The 24451-nt window shown below is 32.9% G+C and overlaps 1 protein-coding gene across 3 annotated transcripts in view; it reads left to right on the top strand.

Moving 5' to 3' along the window:
• Positions 1–24451, top strand: part of LOC117166923 (esterase FE4-like) — a 64497-nt gene that overhangs the window by 37620 nt on the left and 2426 nt on the right. For 2 of the 3 annotated variants that reach the window (XM_033351393.1, XM_033351386.1), the window contains exons 4-6: positions 53–415; positions 20869–21035; positions 21131–21438. In XM_033351393.1, the coding sequence (XP_033207284.1) occupies positions 53–415; positions 20869–21035; positions 21131–21438 (838 nt within the window). The remainder of the gene's footprint in view (positions 1–52; positions 416–20868; positions 21036–21130; positions 21439–24451) is intronic. The other variant, XM_033351402.1, reaches the window with a different exon arrangement.

Below are 24451 nucleotides of genomic sequence, written 5' to 3'. Positions count from 1 at the left end.
GAGAGAGAGAGAGACAGGGCAAATTTTAGTCGTTTTCACGATGCATTCACAGGTCTATTTCAAAAGTATATTATCCAAAGTGGTCCAAACTTATTCCCTTGGGCATACCAAAAAAGGAGCAACTTTATTGAGTATGCAAGGGATATAGCTACATTAGTTCAATGTCCATGGATTACTTCTGAAGGATTCTTAAATTGCATGCGACAAATAAGTCCAGAAATTTTATTAAAAACGATGTCTATATTCAGCACAGTTTTACGACCTTTAACATACAATTGGACACCTACGGACGAGCCTGACTCTGAAGATGCATACTTAACAGACAGTCCAAGAAATTTGATAGAAAATAATCAAATGAAGGATTTGCCTTTTATGAGTGGTGTCGTAGCTGATGAAGCGCTTGTAATTGCATTGGGTGAGCAATAAAAACAATTAAAGTTCAGTTTTAGAATTCTTAGTTTAAGTAAACAATTTTCTATCTCCTTTTTTATTTATTATGACATATGTAGTTTAAAAATATAAGATAATTGTTATTTTGAATACTAACAATTCGAAGAAAGTTGTCTATTAGTTTTCAGCATATTATTCTTCTATGTTTATGTAGGAATCTACTGCAAACCTACTTGATTATGTCCTACATATAATATATTATTATATACATCAGGTTTTGAATTGGATATTTAAATATGTAAAAGAACGAACATTGCGCGCACTGGTACCTAATTAGGTGTGGTGCGGGAATCTGAGATGTCTGCTCGGCAAGGGCCGAACAACAGTATGAATACCATGAAACAAAACTTGATTTTTTTCGTAATTAAGAAAGAAATAATTTTTCTCTATAAGTATAATTAGGTAATATTGCATTCACATCATAATCATTCACATCTGTCTGTCGTGGCTGACTTTGTTGTCTTTGTCATGGTTGTCATCTGTATACCCAATAACTTTTTAAAAACAAATCGGATTGGGGTGCATTCTTGCACACGATTTTTAAGACCAAAACCTTCTAGGATATGGAAATTCCATATACGGCTGTTTATACCTACACGAAAATACGAATAATTTATCCCTACGACTTTTAGTGATAACAAAAAAATTATCAGTATTATATGTGTTGTGATTGCCCTGATTTTATTTACCAAGTCGAGAAAAATCTTCATAATTAATCTGAGTCTCGTAGTGAAGGCAGTCGTTAGGCTTGTTTTAACTATCGTATGTTGAATACCTTTAGATTCCAGAATACCCAGATATTTATGATTCGCCTGCAGCCATTGCCTCGATGTCATTTCCGAACTCGTTGGCTAACTCTGCGGTCCCTAATTCCCCTCCGGTTAAATGCACTGTCCCACGTTTATCTAGTCCGAACTCCATGTGGATATAATTGGAAAACTACTTTGTGACATCGATCACTTGCTGCAGTTTCTGGGCTGAACTAGCGTACAGCTTCAGGTCATCCACGTAAAAAAGATGGGTCACTTGATGACCATCCTCATTATCATGAATTTTAAACCCATGAGACATGCTGTTTAGTGTTTGGCTCAAAGGATTCAACGCTAAGCAGTACCATAGTGCGCGAAAGGAGTCTCCTTGAAATATACCAATCATAAAGCGTATTGATTTAGTTATCCTTGGTTGTCCATGATCAAAATACTTGATTCTTGTACCGCGGAGCCTCATCGCATGGCTAAGAAAGTCAATAATGTGTGGGCAGCTTTTGTAAAGTTTTAAGACTTCAAGCAAATAATCATGCGGCACGCAAGGAAACCCTTGCTTGTAGTCAATTTATGCCATGTGTAGGTTCCTTTGATGCTCACGAGCTTGAGTCATGGCAACATCGTCTATACTGACTAGATATTTACAGCCTCGCGAGTTTTTAAAACATCCTTTTTGTTTACAACATTATTATTATTATTGTTGTTTTATGTTGAGACTGTAATAGCCCCTGACGTTCCTCAGTTATTCTGATGTTCCTTGGTCAGCCTCCTGTTAATATCTTCAGTGAATAACCTACTGGAAATGCTTGCAACTGGATCAGGTCCAGTAACATTTTCTTTTGCTGCTAGCCTTTCTAGCCTATCAGATATCTTATTTCCCTTGATTCCACTGAGTCCAGGGATCCATAGCAGAATGCCTCGGTTGTCTGTCTTTAGATTATTTAGCGCCTCAAAGCACTCCCAAACTAGTAGTGACGTGGTAGTTGTTCCATTCAGGGCCATGATAGCAGCCCTGCTGTCTAAGCAGATACCAATGTTTTTTATATTGCCATACTCCTTTGCCTTGTGGGCGCAATGGAGCATGGCCATAATCTCAGATTGTAGAACTGTGGCGTAGGACCCGATCGCAATTGTGAATCCCATTCCATTCCTTCTAAAATATACAACGGCACCTATATTCTCCTTGTTTCTGAAACTATCTGTAAACCAGTTGCCTCCATCACTTGGAAGGTGAGCCTTACCGTTGAGCCATTTTTCTTTCACGGATAGGCTAACTCGGTACCTTTTGTAGAAGGCGTAGCGACGAGTGGACATTTCGTCCCTGAGCATGCTCGGTGTCGGCTTCCTCGCATTGTCGATTATTATCCGCACAACTTTTGAGATACTGCTATTGTTAACCATATTTAATATTCAGGCCGCCTTAGCAGCCACGGCCTTGATGGTAACATTAACAGTAACATTACGTTAACAGTAATATTAACACGAACGTGTCTTTAAAAACTCATGCTCGACCGTGAATAGATTTTTTCGCTACATTGGTGCACAATATAATATTCTGCAACACCCACCTCGAAAATTAGGACGCCTATGTCTACAAATGATATGCGAAGTGCTTCAAACCAACAGACTGTGCGAGAATAATACCAAAGCATGCGCTTGGTACTCGATAATATATTTACCTCATACAAAAAAAATGTTGCCTTTCCATTTTTGTCATCTCTTGTGTGGTTTTCCAACAAAAAAATATTTATGTTATGTTTTACGAATACAAAAAAAACTATGCGTCCTATGGAAAAGATATTCATGACATATTTGTATCTTTTTTTTGGGTGAGAAACTTTTTCCATTAATTGTTTTCATGGTTTGTGTCATTCTTACAAATATTTCATTGTTTCATTTTTTATTTTAGTTTTTACAAATACAACAAGAGCTAGGTTTCCTATAAAAAATTATTGATTACAAATGTTTAGCTTTTCGTGAGCGAATAAATGCCGTTCATTTCTTGTTTTCGTAGATTGTATCCTTTTTCAAAAGTTTCAATTTTTTTATTTGTAATGTTTTTTTACGAACAAATAATAATTACAAATTTTTATAACGTTTATATTAAAATTTGGCGACGTCTGTACGACATCGTTACGACATCTTTACGACATCCTATGCCCATGTCGTTTCGATGTCTTTGCGATATCGTAAACTTTTGATTACTTCTTTATGCGATCGAAATTTTAATTCTAATGAAAATTCAAAAAGTTTGCAAGCTAATGTTTTCAGGTGTTTAAAAGAACGTTTTGCTCTTCTCCGCTTTTTTAATATCGTCTGTTGTTCGGCTGAAAGGTTTTATTTTCGTTTTTTTTTTAATTTTTGGAAACGGTGTAACTTTGGTACTTTAATTTTTATTGAAAGAAATAATTGGGAAAAATTATTACTTTTGCCCCTACGAATATCCGTACACGGAATTTTCAAATCTTGAAAAAAGTAATCTCATCGTGCGTTGTTTGGCTCATAATGTTCATTTTCTTTTCCTTTTTAGAATTATTGAAATGCTATAACCCTGGCAATTTTTCCATTTTTATCAGAGAAGCTTTTTAAAAATTTCCTTGTTTCAAGAGACCCTGAATCTGAAAAGCAGGTCTCTACGAATAAGTTTGTCTTTTCGTAACTACTTTAGTTAGTATGTCTGTATATTTTTTAGTTTGTTAGCGCGATTACTTTGGAAACAATTGACAGATAGGATTGTCCTTTGGCAGACTCTTTTAGTATCTTGAAATAAAGATCAAATTCTTTAGCCAGCTATTTTGGATAAAAACTCCAAAAGTGAGTGCATTTTGAATATTTTTAGACCACTTCTTTCAAGATTCAAAAATGCTTTTTACGGATATTTATAGTGTTTAAAAAGACGAACAATTTATCGTAATTACTTTTTTTGATCACACCAAAAATTAACAGAGTGGGTTTTTGAATATCATAACAACCTTTTGAGTTGTCTTAAAAAATCGAAAATTCTAATTTTGACAGCATAAAAAAATCATCGAAAATCAAAAAGTAAATTTTGCGGTCAAACTATGCAAAATACGGAATAAGGTGAGTAGACAAAAATTGTGAATTTTCAACATATCTACATATTTTTTATCATTGACTTTTTGATAGGATGCCTAGTTTTTGTTCTCATCGTGAAAAACATCATTAACAGTCCAAAAAATCTATATCGAGCGTGGACGGATTCTCATCACAACATTGGTCTTTTAATTTTTTGTTCGTTATCATAAAAACTTTTAAAGGCTTCTTGGAAAATCGAAAATTCAAATTTTGATAGCATACAAAAAGAATGAAAAATCCAAAATGATATTTTTTGATTCAATAAGTTCACAGTATTTTCAAAATTCTCAATTTTCTCAATTATATAAATGTGATTTTAATATATATATATATATATGGCGGAGGTATGGGAATTCGAAAATGTTTGTAACTTTTTCTTTGATATTCTATATCTTCGGTTCTAAGAAACAGATTTGCCTTTTTACGCTCTGAAATTCTTCGCATGGACATGTATTTTTAAATAAAAAAATTCATTTTTAGAAAAAGACAAATTTTCATACTCGTTTCAAAACTCAAAAAACTAAAATCGCGTTTCCGAAAATACGTATCCCCCGATTTTTTTGGTTTTTTCATAAGAAGAGTGATTCTGTGTATTTTTAAAGTGACACATGGCGTTACATAATCTGGAAATACACAGAACTAACCAGTCGCCTGGCACTCTCAGTTGAAAATTGCGGAAATATTGACCGCGCCCACGGTGGCGGTGGCTGTGCATTGGGCCGACTAGCTGCGCAAATGCATGTGATAATGTAAATATTTACACTTTTATTTTTAAAAAAGACTTACTTAAGTATTTTTACTTCCAATAACGGGAAATTACAAGAGTTTGCATTCCAGTGAACAAAAAGTTGTTATTGAAAATGGTGAAATGTGTGATTGTCGGGTGCAAATGCGGATAAAGTTACAAGTAGCCAGGCACTAAAAAATGTAAATTTATTATTGTGCCTAAGGATAAAAAAAGAATAAAACTGGTAAATAAAGATTTTCGTGATGATATCAAACTAAAATCGGGGGATGCCATCTGTCATAAGCATTTCGACCCTGATTACCTTATATGGGAGAATTAATATACATAAATATTTCTTTAAGAAAAGGAAAATTCAAATATAAATTTAAATAATACTTTGTGTGCTATATTTATATAAAAATTAATAAAAATAGAACAGAATCATGAAATTTGTACTTTTATCAACATTCGTGATAAAATTTGAAACAATAATCAACAATTATTTCAGACCATTAATTTTCCTAATTATTGCGTGTGCAAATACGTTTTTAAAATTTGAAACTATAGACAAAACGAGTCTTAAAATTAAAATTTTGTTTATTTTAAACAATGTTACTTAAAATAAAATTACTAAAATGAACAAAAATGAGTTAAGGACAATTAATTACTGCACTGATAAATGTTATATCATACATTTTTTAATAACATGAAGAAGACCTGGATTAAAAGAAAGTTATACAATATTCGCTAAATATATAAGTAACATTTATAGTTTGTTGTCTGGATTCTAGAAATTTAAACAAGTTTTCTGTTATGCTTACTGTGACTAATTAATTATTGTATAAATATTATAAAATATATAATATTGTATGCAAATAATCAAATCATATTTATACTATTGAAACTAATATTTTTTGCTTAAAACTAAAACTTGTTATTACCTTTTTATTAACATTTTTTAACATTTAAAATGCTAAATTGAACAAAAATTTTTTTTTCGTAACACCGGAATTAATCATGTTTTTTGCATGGAAATCGCATTATTTTTTGATCGGTTACTCCAAAATTCTAATGTAGGATTATGAAATTAGTTTTGATGCGTTTTCCAATCATTATTTATCATTAGTATTAAATCTGAATATTTACATCATTCAAACTTAGCGCGCAAACAGCGACCACTTGATACCTACATCAAAACAAACGAACAGAACCTCTCTAACTTACGTTAATTTGACAAACCTTCTCATTCGCACACTTTTCCATGTACAGGAAGAGGAAAACTGCGCACCTGCGCATGAAAAATTTCAAATCTTCCTGTAATGTGCGTACCACTTACGGTAATGTTTCTATTGCCAAGTGAGGAAACGGAGTTAGGTCTCCTTATTATTCCTTCGTGGGCTGGAACTAACTAATGCCCGTGCCGGAGATATTCGCGTTCTGATACCACTGATTATGCTATACCGCGCCACGTCCACCGCGATTCGCTTTTGTCTCTATATTTGGCGCAAACGTGGTTGTCTAAACCTGCATTGGAAAAGCAAAAGAACGCTGCTCTCACATTTCAACTTCCTTAGCGTAAACATCACTTTAGCTACACTGCTTGCTTACAATTATTTTGTTTTTTCTTCATTGGAACGAGTTTAAATACTTGTGGTTTTTCGTCCATTCGTATCTAGATACATTGCTGCTAAAATGCCTTCAAGTAAAAGATGTTATGATCATTTTGGCAGATTGGGCCACAGTGATAATGAAAGAATTTCCAGTCTTGTTCCCGAAAGGATTCGCAAAAATGTTCAATTTATTACAATAAAAAAAAAATTATTTAGGAAACTTGCCGTAAAAAATATTCGCAAGGACAAACTGCGTCTTCTGATACATCTAGGAATCATGATTCATACGTCAATGATATTCACGAAGATAAATTTTCTGATTAAATTGATATGGATGTGGACAGTCATATTTTATCTGAAAGTGACACTGCTATTTTTAAACTAGACAAAGAGAAAACTGTTTCCTCTCTAAATGCCTGTTTGAGAATTTTTGGAGAGGAAGAGACCAATTCTCTTGAGGTAAAACCTAAAAAACACAAGCAAGATGCCTTCTGAAAAGAATGTAATACGATACGCTGCAAGCTTTTTGATAAAAATTATGTTCATGAAAACAACGAAATTGTAATAAATTTGATGAAAAATTTTGAAAAAGCTGAATTAACTAGAAGAAAAAAAATTACAATTTTGACCAGTTTGACGAACTGTTCAGCAATCAGGATGAGTTAATCCGTTTTTCATTCTTCTTATCGCATGACTTGCAGAGCTAAAGAAATAATCAATTAAAAAGGGTTTCTATCTTCTTTAGACGCGAAAGTGAGAAAAACTTTCTCAGAAGAAAGGCTGTTATGCGCAAAACATTTGTATAACCATGATAATAATAGCCGTATACTGCCAGGGAAAAACGACTATGTACCCGTGAAAGTAAACGGAGAGAAAATAAACGTTTAGTTTGATGTAATTTGAGAATTTTATTAACTTTCTAATGTCGCTTTTCCTGCGGAAACAATTGTATTTTTAAGGTTTGCAAAATTAGGACCGAAAGAGTACGTTCTGGCTAGACCTACGTCGAGAATTTTGTAAAAAATATCAAAATCAAACAGTGGTTAAACGTCGATAAATCTGATTTAAAAGCTGTGGTGGCCCCATTATGCGAAGACATGAAACGACTTCTTCGACATGATTTTGTTACCAAACAACAAAGTAACTGTATCAGTAGCGTGAAGTAATAATTTATTAATGGGTCATATTCTTGTTTAACTAGATTTCGCTGAAAAACGCGCGGTTAATTTGCAAGATGCTTCTCAAGGTAATAATTGGTCAAAAACACAAGTGACCGTTCATCCTTTTGTGACATACTAAACAATACATAAATTTGAATTAAAACACGCAAGTAACGCTATAATATCAGCTATGAAAGAAACAATATTATTTATGTGCATCTCTTTTAAAGAAAGCTAATATATTTTTTACGAGAAAAAGTCGGGATTACTGTAAGCTCTGTTATGTACAATTCAGATGGTTCAGCGGCACAGCTAAAGGAAATTTCAAAGAAATTTGTATCGAAATCTGCAATAACGACCAATACAAAGGAGAAGAAGCTCTTTTATGCGAAAGATTTGAAAATCGTATAACAATTGAGGGTACAGAACAAATACACGCTGTCATTACCATCTCGATGATCGAAGTGACGATATCGGTTTTTTTTTCTTATTCCGAAGAGTTTAATATAGGTCTTGTATTTAAAAACACGAGTACTCGTAACATACGTAAAACGTGCAAGGTTCGTAGATGTAAATAGTGCGTTCTTTTAATCCATACTAACGTTTTTGTTTATACGTAGATTTTCTTAATTCAGTTGTTTGAAATTATGTGTAAAGAATGACAATTTATTACTTAAAAAGGTTTTGACATTCACTTACTAATTTTATAAATCAATGTGTTAAATTAAAAGCATTGATATGTAGAGAACCTTACATTTTATTTATTTTCTTATGAACGACTGGCAATCCTAAGATAAAAGTTTACGACTTGTGGTGCACATATATGGCTTGTTATGAAAAAAAATTTTTAATCGGAGGAAGTACATGTCAATACGAAAAATTTCAAAACTTGAAAAGTAAAATCGGTTTATTAGGATGTGCTCGTTTTCTTGAGTGTTACTAATAACGATATATAGAATGTCTAAATTTTGATAAATTGTTCGCAAAAATATGATAATGCTTTTTCATATTCAGGGATCTCAAAACGTGGACATTTAAACAATTTTACACAATTCTAATTCCTTCTCTAATGAGAGTGTGATTATACGCAATTTTGGCTGAAAATTATTACATTGGATCGGAAATTTTGTGCTAAGATTGAAAAAAAGCCCAAAATATTATTCTCGGACGTTTTCCGCAAAATATTGCATGTCTGACGCGTGAAATAACTACTTTTTTAGTTGAAGTATTTGCCTTTAGCTCTTCATTCTCGACTACGGTTTAACACTAGCTTCGCTTGTGCGCTAACCTCCGACTCGTACTTCAAGCCTCAGATTCAAGCTGCAAGTGTTTCACACTCTTTGTTAATCGCCTACTTTACGTATTTGTATCAATTTCTTTAGCAAGCACTACGAGCGAAGAAATTTACTAAGTCATTATCTGATGCTTTCCTGCCAGGCCCATTAGTATATGAAAGGTCTTCAGTGGGCCTCTTCTTCGTGGATTACTTAGACTCTATTTGTTGCCACACTTTTATGTTCTGGTATACCTGCATACATCGATTTAATTGCTTTTAGGAGCCTTCCGTTGATTCCGTTTACTTCCAGAACTTCTCACAACTTTTATCTGTCTATGTCGAAAATTGATTTTAAAAGAGCCACAAAGACACAGAAAGCTTCCATGGGTACCCTTATTTCCGAATTTAATTTTCATCATTCTATTAATAAATATTTTTTGGATATATTTTTGTTACGATATTTTGTAATCTGATGCCTCTGCAATTATTGCAGTTGCTTTTATCTCATTTTTCTTTGTATATTGAAACATTATCGCCTTTTTCCAGTCATCGGGAACTTCCCGCATCTCACAGCAATAGATGGGTACTATGCGGTGTCGTTTCATTTAAAAATCAACACTTTTAAGTGTATAGGTAAAAAGTATGTAGAACGCACTTTTCGGGCTATATTCACACCGCATCAGTGCGATGTTTACATCGATTCAATGCGACACTCACACCAAAACAGTGTGATAAGAAGCACGTGCACACATAAAGAACTGGGGGTAAAAATTGTTGCAGGTAATTATTAATTCGGGGTAAAGTCAGCTACGATAAGGTTAACGTCGTTCAGGGTAAATGAGAAGTGGGTAAAGCATTCCTGACATTATCCTAGAGCATGGCAATGTATAGGCGAAGTGTCACATGCAGATTGAAGTGTCACATGCAGACTTTATATTTAATGAAGCGGCTATAAATATGAATTATGACATACTTATGGCTGCAAAGTACTACAGAAAGATGATACATGACATTAATCATGAAATTTCGGGTTAAATTGTAGATTTAAAACACTATTCGTCAAATAAATTTTGACAGCAGACACAGTACTTAAAAGTCACCATGGTCTATAAATTTAGTAGATGTGTTGAGAAAATAAGAATGTAAAGTTTTAGCTTGGATATTTCCAAAGCTGATTGTCACAGCGGAAACTTTTCGTTTAATCTCTAAAATTAATTATTTTCCATTCAACCACAGGAATTTTTGCATTCCAATGGTTAATTAGAAATCTTGGGATAATGGCCAGGTACATATTTATTGAAAGTGTATGATCGGTATTTGCACTATTCTCGATGTGTTTGACCGAGCGCAGTAGTATGATTGACACCTGTCTTTATCTATGGATATATCCATAGAAGAGTACAGGCCAGTTTTTCTTTTCTTTCTATTTCCTGTTTCACTTGTGATGACCAATGTATGACCTTCAACAATATTTTTATTGTTTACGTTATTTACGCATATAACTCGGCAATTCCAAGTCGATCGGGCCACCTAAATATCTCGGAAACGAGTTTTTTCACCAAATTTGGTAGGGATTATCTTTAACATGTGTACTTCCATCTCAAATTTTTCAGAATTACTTTTTCTTTTGTTTCAAAATTGCGGACCAAAATATCTCAAAAAATGTGTTTTTTTTTACATTTTCTCCAGACATAGCATTTTAAGGTGAAAAAAAAATGATTAACCCGAAATTATTATTCAATTTAATATTTCTCGTGTTGCTGGTAATTAATAAACTACTAAAATGCTAAATTTCAAAATGGCGGATAGCGAGTCCAATATGGCGGATAACGAAATTTTGTATAATAACAAGGACATTGCCAACTCAGTCTTTTAAACTCTTCTGTGACCATGAAATTATCTAGCCACTAACTATATCAATCAGAAATAGTTTTGAGTGTTAGAAGCATTGCTGATTTTAAATTCGCCATTACTTTTGCAACATGAATTTGTTTAAATAATTCGTTTCAAAAAATTTTTGCATAAAGAACATTTTTTGCATAAAAAATTTCAGAATTAGATTCTATGTCAAAAAAACGTAAGACATAATATTGAAACTAATGGCATATTTAAACGCATAGCATAATATTTTGTATAAAATTTTTAATTATCTATAAGAGAGATAACAACTCTCCGCATTCCACAAGGTTGAGACTGTCATGAATATCATCATGCCTGCGTTTTTGTTGTTTTTTTTTACATTTATTTTTTTTATTTTATTTTTTTTTATTTTTCGTATTTTTGTTTTTTTTACGCTTTTTAAATTTTTTGTTATTATATTTATTTATTTCTTATTTTGTCTTTTACACTTCTAAAGTTGAGAATTTAAGTGCTTCAAATTGTCCTAATTCGTTTTTAACGAATGCATGAGCTTTCCGAATATCAGTTACTCTTTCAGCACCTAAAAATCTTTCTTTTAGTTTTTTTGCAGAATCTTTTATTTCATTTTTTGAACAGAATAATATTTCAATTTTTTTCATTAGCTTTGGCCCATTTGTACACTGTCAATGTTTAGAATTTGTTGAGATGGTGTTCTAGCTTGCAGACTAGCACGTCTTACTGCTGTCTGAAAGGTTCCTCCAATACCATAACCAGGACCTTTCCCATAAGCTGTTACAAAAAAGTGATGTTCTGCTTCTACACCAAAATCATCGAATTGTAATTCAATGTTTTTAAAACTGTATTTATTCTTAAAGTGCTGTACAGCACCATCTATGAAAGTAGGTACCGCTGTAGTATTGTGATCTAACTCATCTGATATTATAATCATAGATTTGTGTTCCAAGGTTTTTCCTTTTTTATAATGGCACATGACTATTAAAATCGTACAATATTCATAATTCCAGTGAACTTCGCTTATTGCATTTTGAGATAAAAATTGTGGATTTTCAGAAAAAATCCATACAAACTATGACTTCATCTTTTTTCAAATCATTTTGACATTTTTTGAAAAATTGTGATTGTTGTTTTTCAATAAAATCATCTGTTTTTAGCTTATACAACTTTTTAATAAACTCATCAATAAAATCTGATTCTGATCATTCTTGTGTAATTGTGTAATTCTTTTAAAATAAGAATTTTCAGCTTTGCAATTAAGAAACTTTCCAATGTAGCAATCAGAAGAGTTTTGATAACATACTAATAAATTAATGCAGTCTTTATAATTTTTTAAATGTAAATCTGTGTTTTTTGTAAGATTACCGACATTTAAATCGTCTAACATAAAATTTACATTTTCGTGATAAATGCACACAGGAATTGAATGTATGCCACTAGTTCCTACAAACACAATTTTTTGGCCTTAAGCTAGCAAATTTAGAAAATTTCACATAATTTTCTCGATACTCTTGTAGAAATAAAGCATGTAATTCTTTCAAATTACAGTGCATTAATCGCTTTCATTTATCGACCCGAGATCCATCAAGTTCTTTAACTGACATTGTATCTTTCATTCCCCTTAAAAGTTTCCATTACTATCACAATCATAAAACTCTTTGACTAGCGTTGCAGTATCTTCGTTGAACGGTTTATCTTTTCTTAAATTAGGTGATGTAAAAATACCATTTTCCTCGACAAGGTCTTAAGCTTTCTTTACTATCCGCCGCGATACATTAAAAAACTTACTCGTTTCCCTGATACTCCAGCTCTTCGGTGTCAAAGTGAGAAGTGTAACTTTTTCGAAAGGTGATAATGTTGAATCCTTCATTTTTTTGAATTTGTAAGAGCATCTCTTTCCCTGATTCATAAAGATGCTAATCTTTACAAGATACTTCAACAATCAAATTTCTTTTTTTTATGAGGTAACTCATGAGATGAAGTACTTGACTCTTTGTTACTATTACTGTTTGCATCTATTTCTAGAGTCGTATTCGTTTCTATTTCTTGAGTGGTAGGTGTATCTATTTCTTGGGTAGTATTCGTATCAAAATTAGTTTGCGAATCTGAAGATTTATTCATATCAGGATTTTTCGAAAAAATTTTAGCTTTGCACGTATGACATATTTTTTTTGTTTTTAGCATCAGGAAAAATATTTGAAACTGAAAGGGACACCGGAATATCTCCTCGTCTGCTCCATCGCTTTTTTAATTTAAAAGGATTGCAGCAATGATGGTTAAAAGGTAAATTTGTTTGGAAATTTTTTAGAGCGATAAAGTTTTATTCAGACAACTTCGCGTTTTCAAAACACATGTGTTGTTATGGAAAAACAAAAGAAAGTTTAACCGATATTTAGTTGAAGTTTATGCTGTGAAGTTAATGTTTTTGCAGCGAATTTTTTATCGGAAATTGATGTAAAGTTTATCTTCCGTTTTTCTGTGTTAAATAAAATCAATTACGTTTCGATTCAATGAAAAATGTTCAATAATTGATATAATTTGCATTAAATCTGCAAAAGTCTATGATTAAATTAAAGTCGCTAATAAACCCAAAAATTTAAAATTTATACATTACTTGAACTTACATTTTTGAAGTAAAAGTTAAAGGAAACATAAAAAGTAATCCCCTTATACTGAAAAATGATTAAACTTATACTTTTAATACTCTTCAAAATAATTTCAACCATGTTATGTACGTTAGAAAAGACGATTTAGAAACATCTGATTATCACAATGAAACGCCTTTTTAATTATTAACAATAAGTGTCACAATTTAATTCTGCACGGAAAAGTACGTCCAGAAAAGGACTTTTATACATACCCATGTAGAAATATAAACGTGGGTCTGGTGAAACACTGATCAGTTTCTCCTAGTTTTGGCGTGGCCCTGGTCGGGTCAAATGGCAAGTGCTATACATGGTTTGTGACGCTTTTGCAGCTTTTTGCCTTACTAAGGGCAAACTTGTCAGGGCCTGTCCAGTTTTTCTGAGCAATGTTCTACTTTTCAAAATTAAAATAGTAATAAACAAGAACTAGTTTTAGAAAACAAAATTTATTTTATTTAGTATGATGCTACTGAAAATACATATTACATTATAATTTTTCAGTCTTTGATGCTGAAAGAAAACTGTTTTCAAGACCAGTCGCATTTTTGGATTTAGCGTACTCAAAAACCCCTTAAATAATTGATGTCGTATTTGCATTTTCTTTGCCTTCCTTATTAACAGAAACAGTTTTATTAAATTTACAAAATTAATTAATTATTACATTATTTAAAAAAAGCGTAATTGAAAACATAAAAGAACTATTCCGGATGTAACTTAGGCCATTCAATCTGATTCTTGTATTTTTTTTGCAAAATTAGTTAATAACGCAATAATTTGTTTACACAAATTGTTTAAACAAATAAATTTTACAAAAATAATGGAAAATTTGAAATCAACGATGCCTTAAACCCTTCAAACTATTTCTGGTTTATATAATTCGTTTATATAGGACTCGCTATTGGTATTTTTTAAATAATAATAACAAGGATTATTAAAAATAGGTTTTTAAAACGAACATTACATATAAATTAAAAAATTTCATTTTCGGCTGTTATTTTGAATCCGCCATTTTGAAATTTAGCATTTCAGTAGTTTATTTGTTACTAGCAACACGAAAGATATCAAATTAAATAATAATCTGGGGTTAATCATTTTTTTTTTTTTATTTTAAAAATGGTGTATCTGGAGAGCATGTAAAAAACCACGCTTTTTAGATATTTTGGTCCGTCATTTTGAAACAAAAGAAAAAGTAATTCTAAAATATTTGAGATGAAAGTACACATGTTAAAGATAATCTGTGCCAAATTTGGTGAAAAAAAAAAACCGTTTTCGAGACATTTAGGTGATCCGATTGACATGGAATTGCCGAAATATATTTATCAATAAAAAAATATTAGGAAAGTTTTACGGTTCAAGTATGAAATTTTTTTATTGTGAGCTACCTAAAATTCAATTTTCCGCTAATTTATGAAAAATAGAGTCAGTGATGTATCAACGTGGCTATCCCTGAAATGCGCAGTCGTGATTTCTATTTCTTTTTAGGTTATGTTAACACATTTGTCATCAGGGTCAACCTAAAGATAGGGTGCGAGTGAAACTGCACCCTAAGGCCCTGAATTGGGACTCCGATGCGGTTTCTAAGTCGACAATACACAGTATCAGCCATGATAACCTTCCTGGGATGGGATTATGATGCCCTGCAGCAATTTAATGAATCAAATCTTTCTTTTTACCGCATGCATTTAGACCTAGTTTTTTTATCGTTTTGAAACGATCGACTGCAACAATCTTTTTATACCTTATAATGCAAACAAGAGGAACAATATTCGATAATCGACAATTCCTTCCGACTTCTGCATTATTGACTGTAATCTTTGTGGTACGTAGTATAAAAAAGATATAGCTGCAGTCGTACATTTGAAAACGACCAAACATCTATGTCTACTGATCTCCACTCTCTATTTCTACCCTATTGAATCCAGTCTATTGAACAATCTAAGTTGACAACAATTTGAAAGAAAGATTAGTCTTAGAGGTAACTCTGTCTTTGTATTGTGCGATAGAAACAAAGAAGGAACTAATGAATGCTAGCCGGCTAGATGAGGTATAAAAGAGCCATTAAACATTTTTTTCACGTGACGAAAAATCCAAATATAACCTGAAACTGTTTATACTTCTAATCTTCCTAAATTTAAGACTTATCACTGACTTTATTTTCTAAAATTATATTATTACAATGAACTTTATTAAAAAATAAGTATAATTCGCAACTTATGTGATTGTTTATGAATCATAAATAAACGTCAGCATTAAAATACTGAATAGAAACGGAAATATTCTTCAACGCTTCAATTAATAATCATAAAATTAAAATTTGATTATAAAATCAAATTTAAATTTAAATTATAAAATTTGCATAAATGAATAACTAAAAACAAAAAGAAAGTTTAATGAAAGTTAGCACAAAATACGAAATATGTTCCTGTTGGTAAACGAGAAGATAAAGTGCACAACAAAGATAGTGGTGTTTACAAAACAATCCCTGTTCAAAGTAAAATGGCTTGTATTCCAATTCACGAGACTAAAGTTTATTCTGTCCAGTAATTCTGTAAGAAAAGTGATGTTGAACAATCGCGTTAGTGAAAAAGGATTGATTAAATTATTCATAGTTGTACAATACTATTAGAGACATGCCTTATTTAAAGATAACAATATGAATGTTGCATCAATTCTATACTTTGATGAGTTTAAGATGGTCAATCCCGTGGGAAGTAAAACTGGATGACACGAAATCAGGGCTAAATATTTTTCTTTGCGCAATGTCCCAAATTCATTCAATCTGATTTTAAGAAAATTCATGTCATCGGCCTTTATGATTCCGTGAATGCGAAAATTAATAGCATGGCTACAATTTTACGTCTTATTGTGAATAATTTCTAATTATTGGAAACTCGAGCCATCGAAATCCGAAACATAATTGTCCGAGGAACAATCGGTGTATTTCTGTTTGATAATCGTGTGGACAACATACTCTTTAATTTGCATGAATCTTTTAATAGATCAAACATCTGTAGCAATTGCACCGTCACTTACGAGGCCACAAAAACTATGATTGTTAAGAAAGAAGAGTCGTTAAAACCTGAATTGTTGAATCATCGCTGCGACGATGAAGAATTTAAAAAAAAAGGCCAAAAGGACAACTCAATATTTGACCAATTACTGTATTTCAGTGAATTCGATTGTTTAACCGTAGATATTGCTCATGGCATCTTGAAAGGAGCAGCACTGTGCGGGATATAGTTACAGTCAAACATCATTTATTGCAACTCCTTCGGACCGTAAGCATCTCGTGTATGGCAACTCGAGAGGGAACCTTGCCATTCCACGTATCAGTAGTTGGAGTAGGAGAAGTTGTAATAGACGAGTATCTTGGCTCTCAATAAACGAGGCTAGTAATAAACGAGTGTTGCAATAAACCAGGTTTTACGTATTTCTAAAACACGTTGTCAAAACACAAAAACTGATGTTTTAATCGAACGTGGCAAAAGATAAAATTACGGAATCATAGAATCTCCAAATAAACCGAGCCCAATTGTTCTGAAGAAACAAAGCAATTTCATTGGTCAGCGTGCTGCTCATACTTGGTGGTGAACTGCACGCGAATTATGAGCTTTATAATATTGTTGAATATAATGAGTTGTCTCTTGGATTTTAAAATAAACCGAAATTACTTTCACTAGTGGAATAATTAATTTGAAAAATGTATCGCACATTTTAGAATATGAACCACATGTTATATTATAATAACCACATATTATATAATACAGTAATAAAAAATAATTAAGAATCTAGTTGTAATGGAAACTAGTTGTAATGGGTTGTAATTTACATTAGGATCGTCGTAACTGTACATGCTTTATAAATGTTATTTTAAATTGTACAAATGTGTCGATTACATCAAAAAACGATGAAAAGAACTTCACCAATTTTATAGACAATTTTGCAAACTTATAATACCTTCAGCAAATGATATACATTTCTTAATGAAATCCTGCCCACTTTACTAAATTACGTACATTTCTAGTTTCAAGCTTGTATGAAGATAACGAAACTAAATTTTACAATAAAAATGGCTTTCAATAAGATTTTTTTTTTGTAACAATTGATATTTATATAAACTTTATTGCAAAGTTTGTAAAACTAGAAAATCTAAGGGTAGACTTAATGAATTTTTCGTGTTCCTCCGATTGCTATACTACTGATTGTATCTTTCATTACATACTTATAATCAGAATCTTTCAACAATTTTCAAGATTGTAACAAAAAGAGAAAGTTTTTCTGAAATTATCGTATTTGGAAACGTTTCATACAAATGATCATAATTTGAATTTAGATGTTCGAAATCATTTTATTACATTATGTACATTTTTTTCATTTCGCACATTCTGTATATTTGATTTTTAATGGCCGAAATAAAATAATTCATAAAAAATAATTCTTAATCAACTGTAATTAGAAGTTGCATTGCCTTGCAAATTTTAAATTTAGAAGTTCATTAAAGTGCCTACCATTATTTAAAATGACCATAACATTGATGCAATGCGAAGTCGATTCAAAACACCACTACGTTGCGGTTATCCTAAAAAGATGGAAAATAACACCAATTACTTCTACTTGCAGTATTCGGTGTTATTACCACGCCAAGGTAGCACGAGAGTACAAAATTCACACTAGTTCAGTATCATAGGTCGCACCGATTTCTAGCATTGTAATTTCACATGATTTTCCCTTTTTACTGTCTTTCACTTCATCCGCATCATATATTACTTGAAACTTGCTATTAAAAATAAAAAAATGGTAAAACATTATATAGACATCGATAAAGTTATCAAAAAGAGAAAGAGTGTAGAATAGTCTGATAGCGAATGGCTTTTTCACTAAAATATGCAAGATAAAATTTTTCGACTTGCTGGTCTCAAAAAATTGACTTGCTTACACTTACATTTTTTACATAATTTTCTTGCAACTACCTCTTTAAACAAACATTCATCCACACCTAATATCTGAGCCACTAGCTTCTAAAGTCTAGCATTCTCCATTCTTCTTCCTTCAACCCATTCTTGTTCTCCATCTTACCCACCCCATCCTTCACCCATGCTACTACCCTTTTGTCAACCCTGTCATGCAACAATGACTTTATGCTTATCCCACTCCTTTCCACCTCTTTAAACTCCTTCAAGCAGTGCTCCGCTTTTGCATTCCCCTTTTTGCACAATTCACACATCCTCTTCTCTTTAGAAAGCAACAGCCTAGTATAATGCTCCATGCATCTCCATCTCTTTTTCGCTAGAAGTTCCTAACTTCCTTGCTATCCTTTCTCACACAAATATTGCGCTCTCTTCCATCTTTGCACCTCTACGTCTGTTCTCCTTCTCACACAAACAGTCCTTGACCAGTTTACTCCCCCCTCTACCAAAAATTTCTCCTCATACTAACACGCTCGTGTTCCTGTTGTAATCCCTGAACTCGATCTCCCTGTCTCCCTCCTGACAATATATTTCGACGTATTCCTTGCCAACCCCAGTGTCCACTTGACATATCTCTGCTGTAACCTACTCACCTCCTTATTTACTTTCCACCCCCACACCTCCACTCCGTAAAATAAGGCACTCATCACTAGCGAATCAAACAATTTCATTAACCTTACAAAATCATCTGCGAATAACCTCTTTCCCAGCCCCACATCTACCTCATCGACACGTTTTCCCTTCTTACTCTTTCTTTTATATTAACTCTATTACCCTATTCCTCTGAAACAGAAAGCCTAGGTACACAAACTCTTTCACCTCCTGTACCGCTTACCCTTCCACTTCCACTCCTCCCCCTTATCTATCCCACCTCCTCTCCTGAACACCATAACCTTCGTCTTGTCCAAATTTCATTCTAACTTATTTTTGTTCAAGTATCTTCTCAACCTTTTCATCATCTCCTTTAAAGCCACTTTGCTAGCAGCACTATGTCATCTGCATATGCGAGTGACCATATGCTGTAGTGACCTTACTCCTCCTACCTTAACTCTTCCTTCCACTCTGGCCGCCAGCTCACTCTCCATATCCGCGAATAAAATAGCAAAAAACGTTGGGCTAAACGGGCATCCTTGCCACAACCCCCTATCCATCCAGAAACTCTCCGAGATTCCCTCCCGTCCTCTTACTCTATCTTCCGCTCTTCATATACTTATAAACCTCCCTTACCCTCTTGATCAGACCTCTTTCCGCTCTTCTCTCTTCCATTGCCTCTCACAACCTCCTCGTAACCACCGAAGAGAACACGCCTTTTAGATAAAAAAAACGCGTCCACTTTGGCACCCTTTTTGGCTAGTTCTCTACCTACCACGTACTGAAAGACGTAAATATTGTTAATAGTACTCCGTCCCTCCCTAAAGCCCGTCTGCGTCTACAGCAGTATTCTTTTTCCCTCAGCATCCTTCCGCAGCCTCTCTGCCAATACCATCGCGTATATTTTGTACGCCGTATTCATTAGCGTAATTCCTCTATATTTTCCCTACTCGCCCTATCCCCTCTTTTAAACATTAGTACAATTAACCCCTCCCTCCAACATCTGGAAAATCCCACCCCTCGATACTTTTTTCACTACCCCCTTCAGACTTTCCCTTACATCTTGTGTGCCAAACAGCCACGCTTCGTTCTCTACCCCGTCCAGCCCTGCTGCCTTAAAGCTTTTAAACTTCCTTATATCCTTCTCTATTTCCTCTTCATTTAGCTCCTCTCCATCTACCTGACTCGCTCTTCTAACCCTCTCATCTCTCTTCTGTGTATCTGATCCCTGAAATAAGTCTTGAAAAAATCTCTTCTATTCGTTACTTCATATCATCTCACTTGTCCCCACCCTAAGTTTCCTAAACCTGTTAATTTTTTTCCACACATCCCCTTCTGTCCTCGCACTTCCCAACTCCTCATCCAGCTCTTTTACCTTTTGCTGCTCTTTCTTCTTACACACCACACTAAACTCCTTCTTCATTTCTACGTACACCTCTCTTTTCGCAGTTCCTTCCACTTCCTGTACTTACTTTTCACCTTTCTCTTCATCATTTTACATTCCCTGTCCCACAACGGCTGCACTATTCCTTTCTGCTTCTTTCTAATTACCTTCTTTTGCACACACTCTTTCACTTTCTCTTTCAGATCCTTCCATAGTTTTTCCGTAGACTCCCGCTGAAAGCTTGCTAACTTATTTTCCCTGTTATTATATATAATCCCTGTTTCCAGAAAACAAAAATAAATGCTCAATATTTTTTATTTCAGGTCAAAATTCCATTGATGAAAGTTTCGAACTTTATAGAGCTAACCTAGATTCTATTATCGATTTTATCGGTTCTTACTACGATCAATCTTTAAACTTACAAACATTTAAATCAGATGTGATGCGTTTCTATTTTAATAATTCCCCCTTTTCAGTTAACAAAACTGCGGTAAGTAATAAATTATCATAATATCTGCACACCTCTATAAATTTTGAAAATATTTGTATATGAAGATTCCTAATTGTTAACAAAATTTTTCCCAGTTTACGGAAAGTATCTTAAAATTTACCAATGATGCTTTTTTCTTTTATCCTCAACTGAAAATGCTGCAAATAGTAACACGAAAAATTAAGAGTCCGAGTTATTTTTATAATTTTGGATATCGGGGCCGTCTCAGTATTTATTCTAATCTGGAAAATAATACCCTCAAATGTGGTCACATGGATGAACTTATATACCTTTTTGATTTATCACTGTTTTCCACCACAATGTCAGATTTAAATTTGACTAATACAGAAATAGCAGTGAGTAGAAGAATGGTAGATATGTGGACATCGTTTGCTACAGATGGGTAAGTGCATAGTAAATTATTATTTTTGATTCTTTATTATTTCTTAAAAAGCACTGTTAAAATGTTTGTGATTTTACAAAACAATGCAATACAAAATTCATTATTTAATGACAATTAGCGTTCATTACTACATTAAAAGTTCACAATCGTACATTGTATATCGAGAGCGTAAAGAAGGCTATTTTGACAAGTGTGAACATGCGGCCCGAGCGGAGCTGTCACACGAGACAAAATAGCCTGGAGTCAAATGTTACTGAATATCATGTAACATGTTTTTCCTGACAACGAGCAAGTTACGTGCACTCCTTCGAAAAATGGGGAGTTTCCAATATATTCGCGTTTTAATTTTGCTTAACTAATGCGTCATGTTGTAATTTGGGGTTTTTCGAAAGTTGAAATATATGGTCTGCTAGAAAACCGATTTACGAAGACATATTTCCTCTAGTATTTTTTTACTTTAATTAATTCTCAACATAAAAATAACAATTACGTTAAAAAATGAGGAAAAATAAGATGTTGCATAGTTTGGTTAAAATATTGATTATGCAGGAAACTAGAACAAAAATGGGCCTGCTATCAGAATATAATTTTTTTCAAAGAGAACATTTTTGGTGAAAAGTGATAATTTCGAAAGAACATCGATTAAAGAAATAACAAAATTCACAGCTAGACTAGAAGGGTGGCTTTCTTTGTAGGAATCAATTTTATCAATAAATTTCAAGATATAAGAGATACTCCTTTTTGGGTCTACTTTAACTCTCATATCGAAAATTTTGTTCTAGTGTTTTTATTTAACAAGTTAATGCGCATCTCTGAATGTGCATACTTTGACGTGCAGTACATTTACCTATGTTCAATCAAGTCTCCTGGAAATTTGTACATGAATAATGTAAAGTATCATTAAAAAGTTAGAGTCAGCTAGTTTAAAATCAAATAATAACTCTTTGTGCTATAGACGATAACTAACTAAGTCTAATTATTAGTTTATAATAATCACAGAGACTTGTAATAAATGTGAATAATTTCGATACACATTCAATTATAATGACACTGCTTTTAAAGCAAGGGTTCCAGGATCTTAGTTCTTGCGCCCAAAGCTAGAATAAAATGAAGTAGCTGTTCCGCTAATGAATCTCTTGACATTTTTTTCCAGGTACTTGGTTTATTTTTAAATAAAATGTTTTGTTTGTGAAAAAGAATGGATCCTTTTTGCTTTCATAAATAAAAGTTTTACGCTGGCACATGTGGCCCCCATAAACCATCCCAAATTTTTTCTAAACCAAAGGCCTAAACTGGTTGCTCTTGCAAGAGGCTCTCGCATCTCGGACATAAAAGCCAGGACGAGTTGTGAGTGCGAGTAGGACAACAGTGTAGTACTTTGCATAAAGTGCATCATTTTCTATCTTACACTCCCACTATGCCTCTTCCCACTAAGGATTAAATATAAAATATAAGAAATTTTCAATTTAGCACTTAATAATGTAGAAGGAGTAAATCTAAAATCTACAAATTACGATGACAACGATATGTTATTTTTAAATTTTATTATTCATGCTTCAAGTAATTCTCTTAATTGCAGTACCGTGTACCTAAAATTTAAGTTACATTTGTAATTCAGAAGTGCCTCAGTTTTGAAAATACATTTTCATTTCGCATTAACAAAATACATTCTAAAAATATTAAACAACAATAAAAAACAAGGTAAGAAACGTATCAGAACGCTTCTGTTTTGTTAGGTTTAATGTGTAAAGTGATAAAATGGATTTTCTCCTTTTGAAAATTTTGTGGCCCTAGGTCCCTTGATACACACGCTAATTTTTGTCCTACTCTCCTTAAAAACAAAGATATTAGGAATATAAAGGAGGTTGGATGTTATTAACAATATGAAATTATACGTGAAAAGAAGAAATAACGTACTTAGCAGAAGGGAGACTTAAGGGTTCCGCCGATGTGCATATGTAGCGGGCGTAAAGTTTAATGTATCGGGGGTAAAGTTCCATGTATCGGGCGTGAAGTTTATGTAGGCCATGCGACAAAGCGCGTATGTTCGAACGTCGCTGAAGTGAATAAAGCTGGAAGTACTACTTTGCCCAAAGAATGTAAGACCTATGCCATAATTGAGGGCTCCTTTAAGGCTCATTTAATACCCAAAAGCCATAAATTAAATTTGCACTAATCTGAAAATTGTGTACATCAGGATTGAGGGCTCATTTTAGGTTCTCCAACGCCCTGAAAATCAATTTTGCAAAACCATCCCTTGACATAAAAAAGTACCCCTTACATGCAAGTGCTTATAAAGTGCACTAAATATGCCTCCTATCATTAATAAACCACCCTAAAAAATAACTATGCACTAATATGAAAATTTAGTACACCAGTATTCAAGGCTTATTTTAGGCTTTTGAACGTTCCCAGAATTAATTTTATAAAACCATCCCTTGACTTCAGAAAACTACTTCTTAGTTAAAAGTGCACAAGCTGAAAATTATCATTTTTATCAACCGACGGATAAACATTTCATATTTATAGTTTTGCACTACTGGAGGATTGAAAAAGTCGTTCAGTAATTGGTTCAGTAAGCATTTCTCAAAATCTTCAGTAGAAGACTGTCCTAGAACATACACAAATCCGCGTTAAATGAATCCTAACATTTCGTTACTTAAAAAACGTTGAATAATTTTGGAAATACAGAGCATTCAAAGACTTTCAGAAAAGCCCTGTTTTTAATCTTTGAGCATCGATTTTTTTGGTTGTCACATACATATTATACTGAAGTTAAATTTCATTATATAAACCTTGTTCTTCTAATATGAGACTTTTATATTTCAATTATTTTATTTATTATATTTTATTATTTCAATTATGCGGTACATGACATTTATAGAATTTCGCTCAGAGAAAATGTTTACCAAAGAAAGTGTTATATGAAGGGTTACATAAACTGTTACTTAGTTGCATTGCGTGCAATTGTCCTTAAACTTCTACATACTGTGCGATATTAAAAATATTTATA

This window comes from Belonocnema kinseyi, chromosome 1 (assembly GCF_010883055.1).
Source record: "Belonocnema kinseyi isolate 2016_QV_RU_SX_M_011 chromosome 1, B_treatae_v1, whole genome shotgun sequence".
NCBI lineage: Eukaryota > Metazoa > Arthropoda > Insecta > Hymenoptera > Cynipidae > Belonocnema > Belonocnema kinseyi.
Note: the sequence above shows the minus strand (reverse complement) of the source record. Positions and strands in the feature narration are given on the sequence as shown.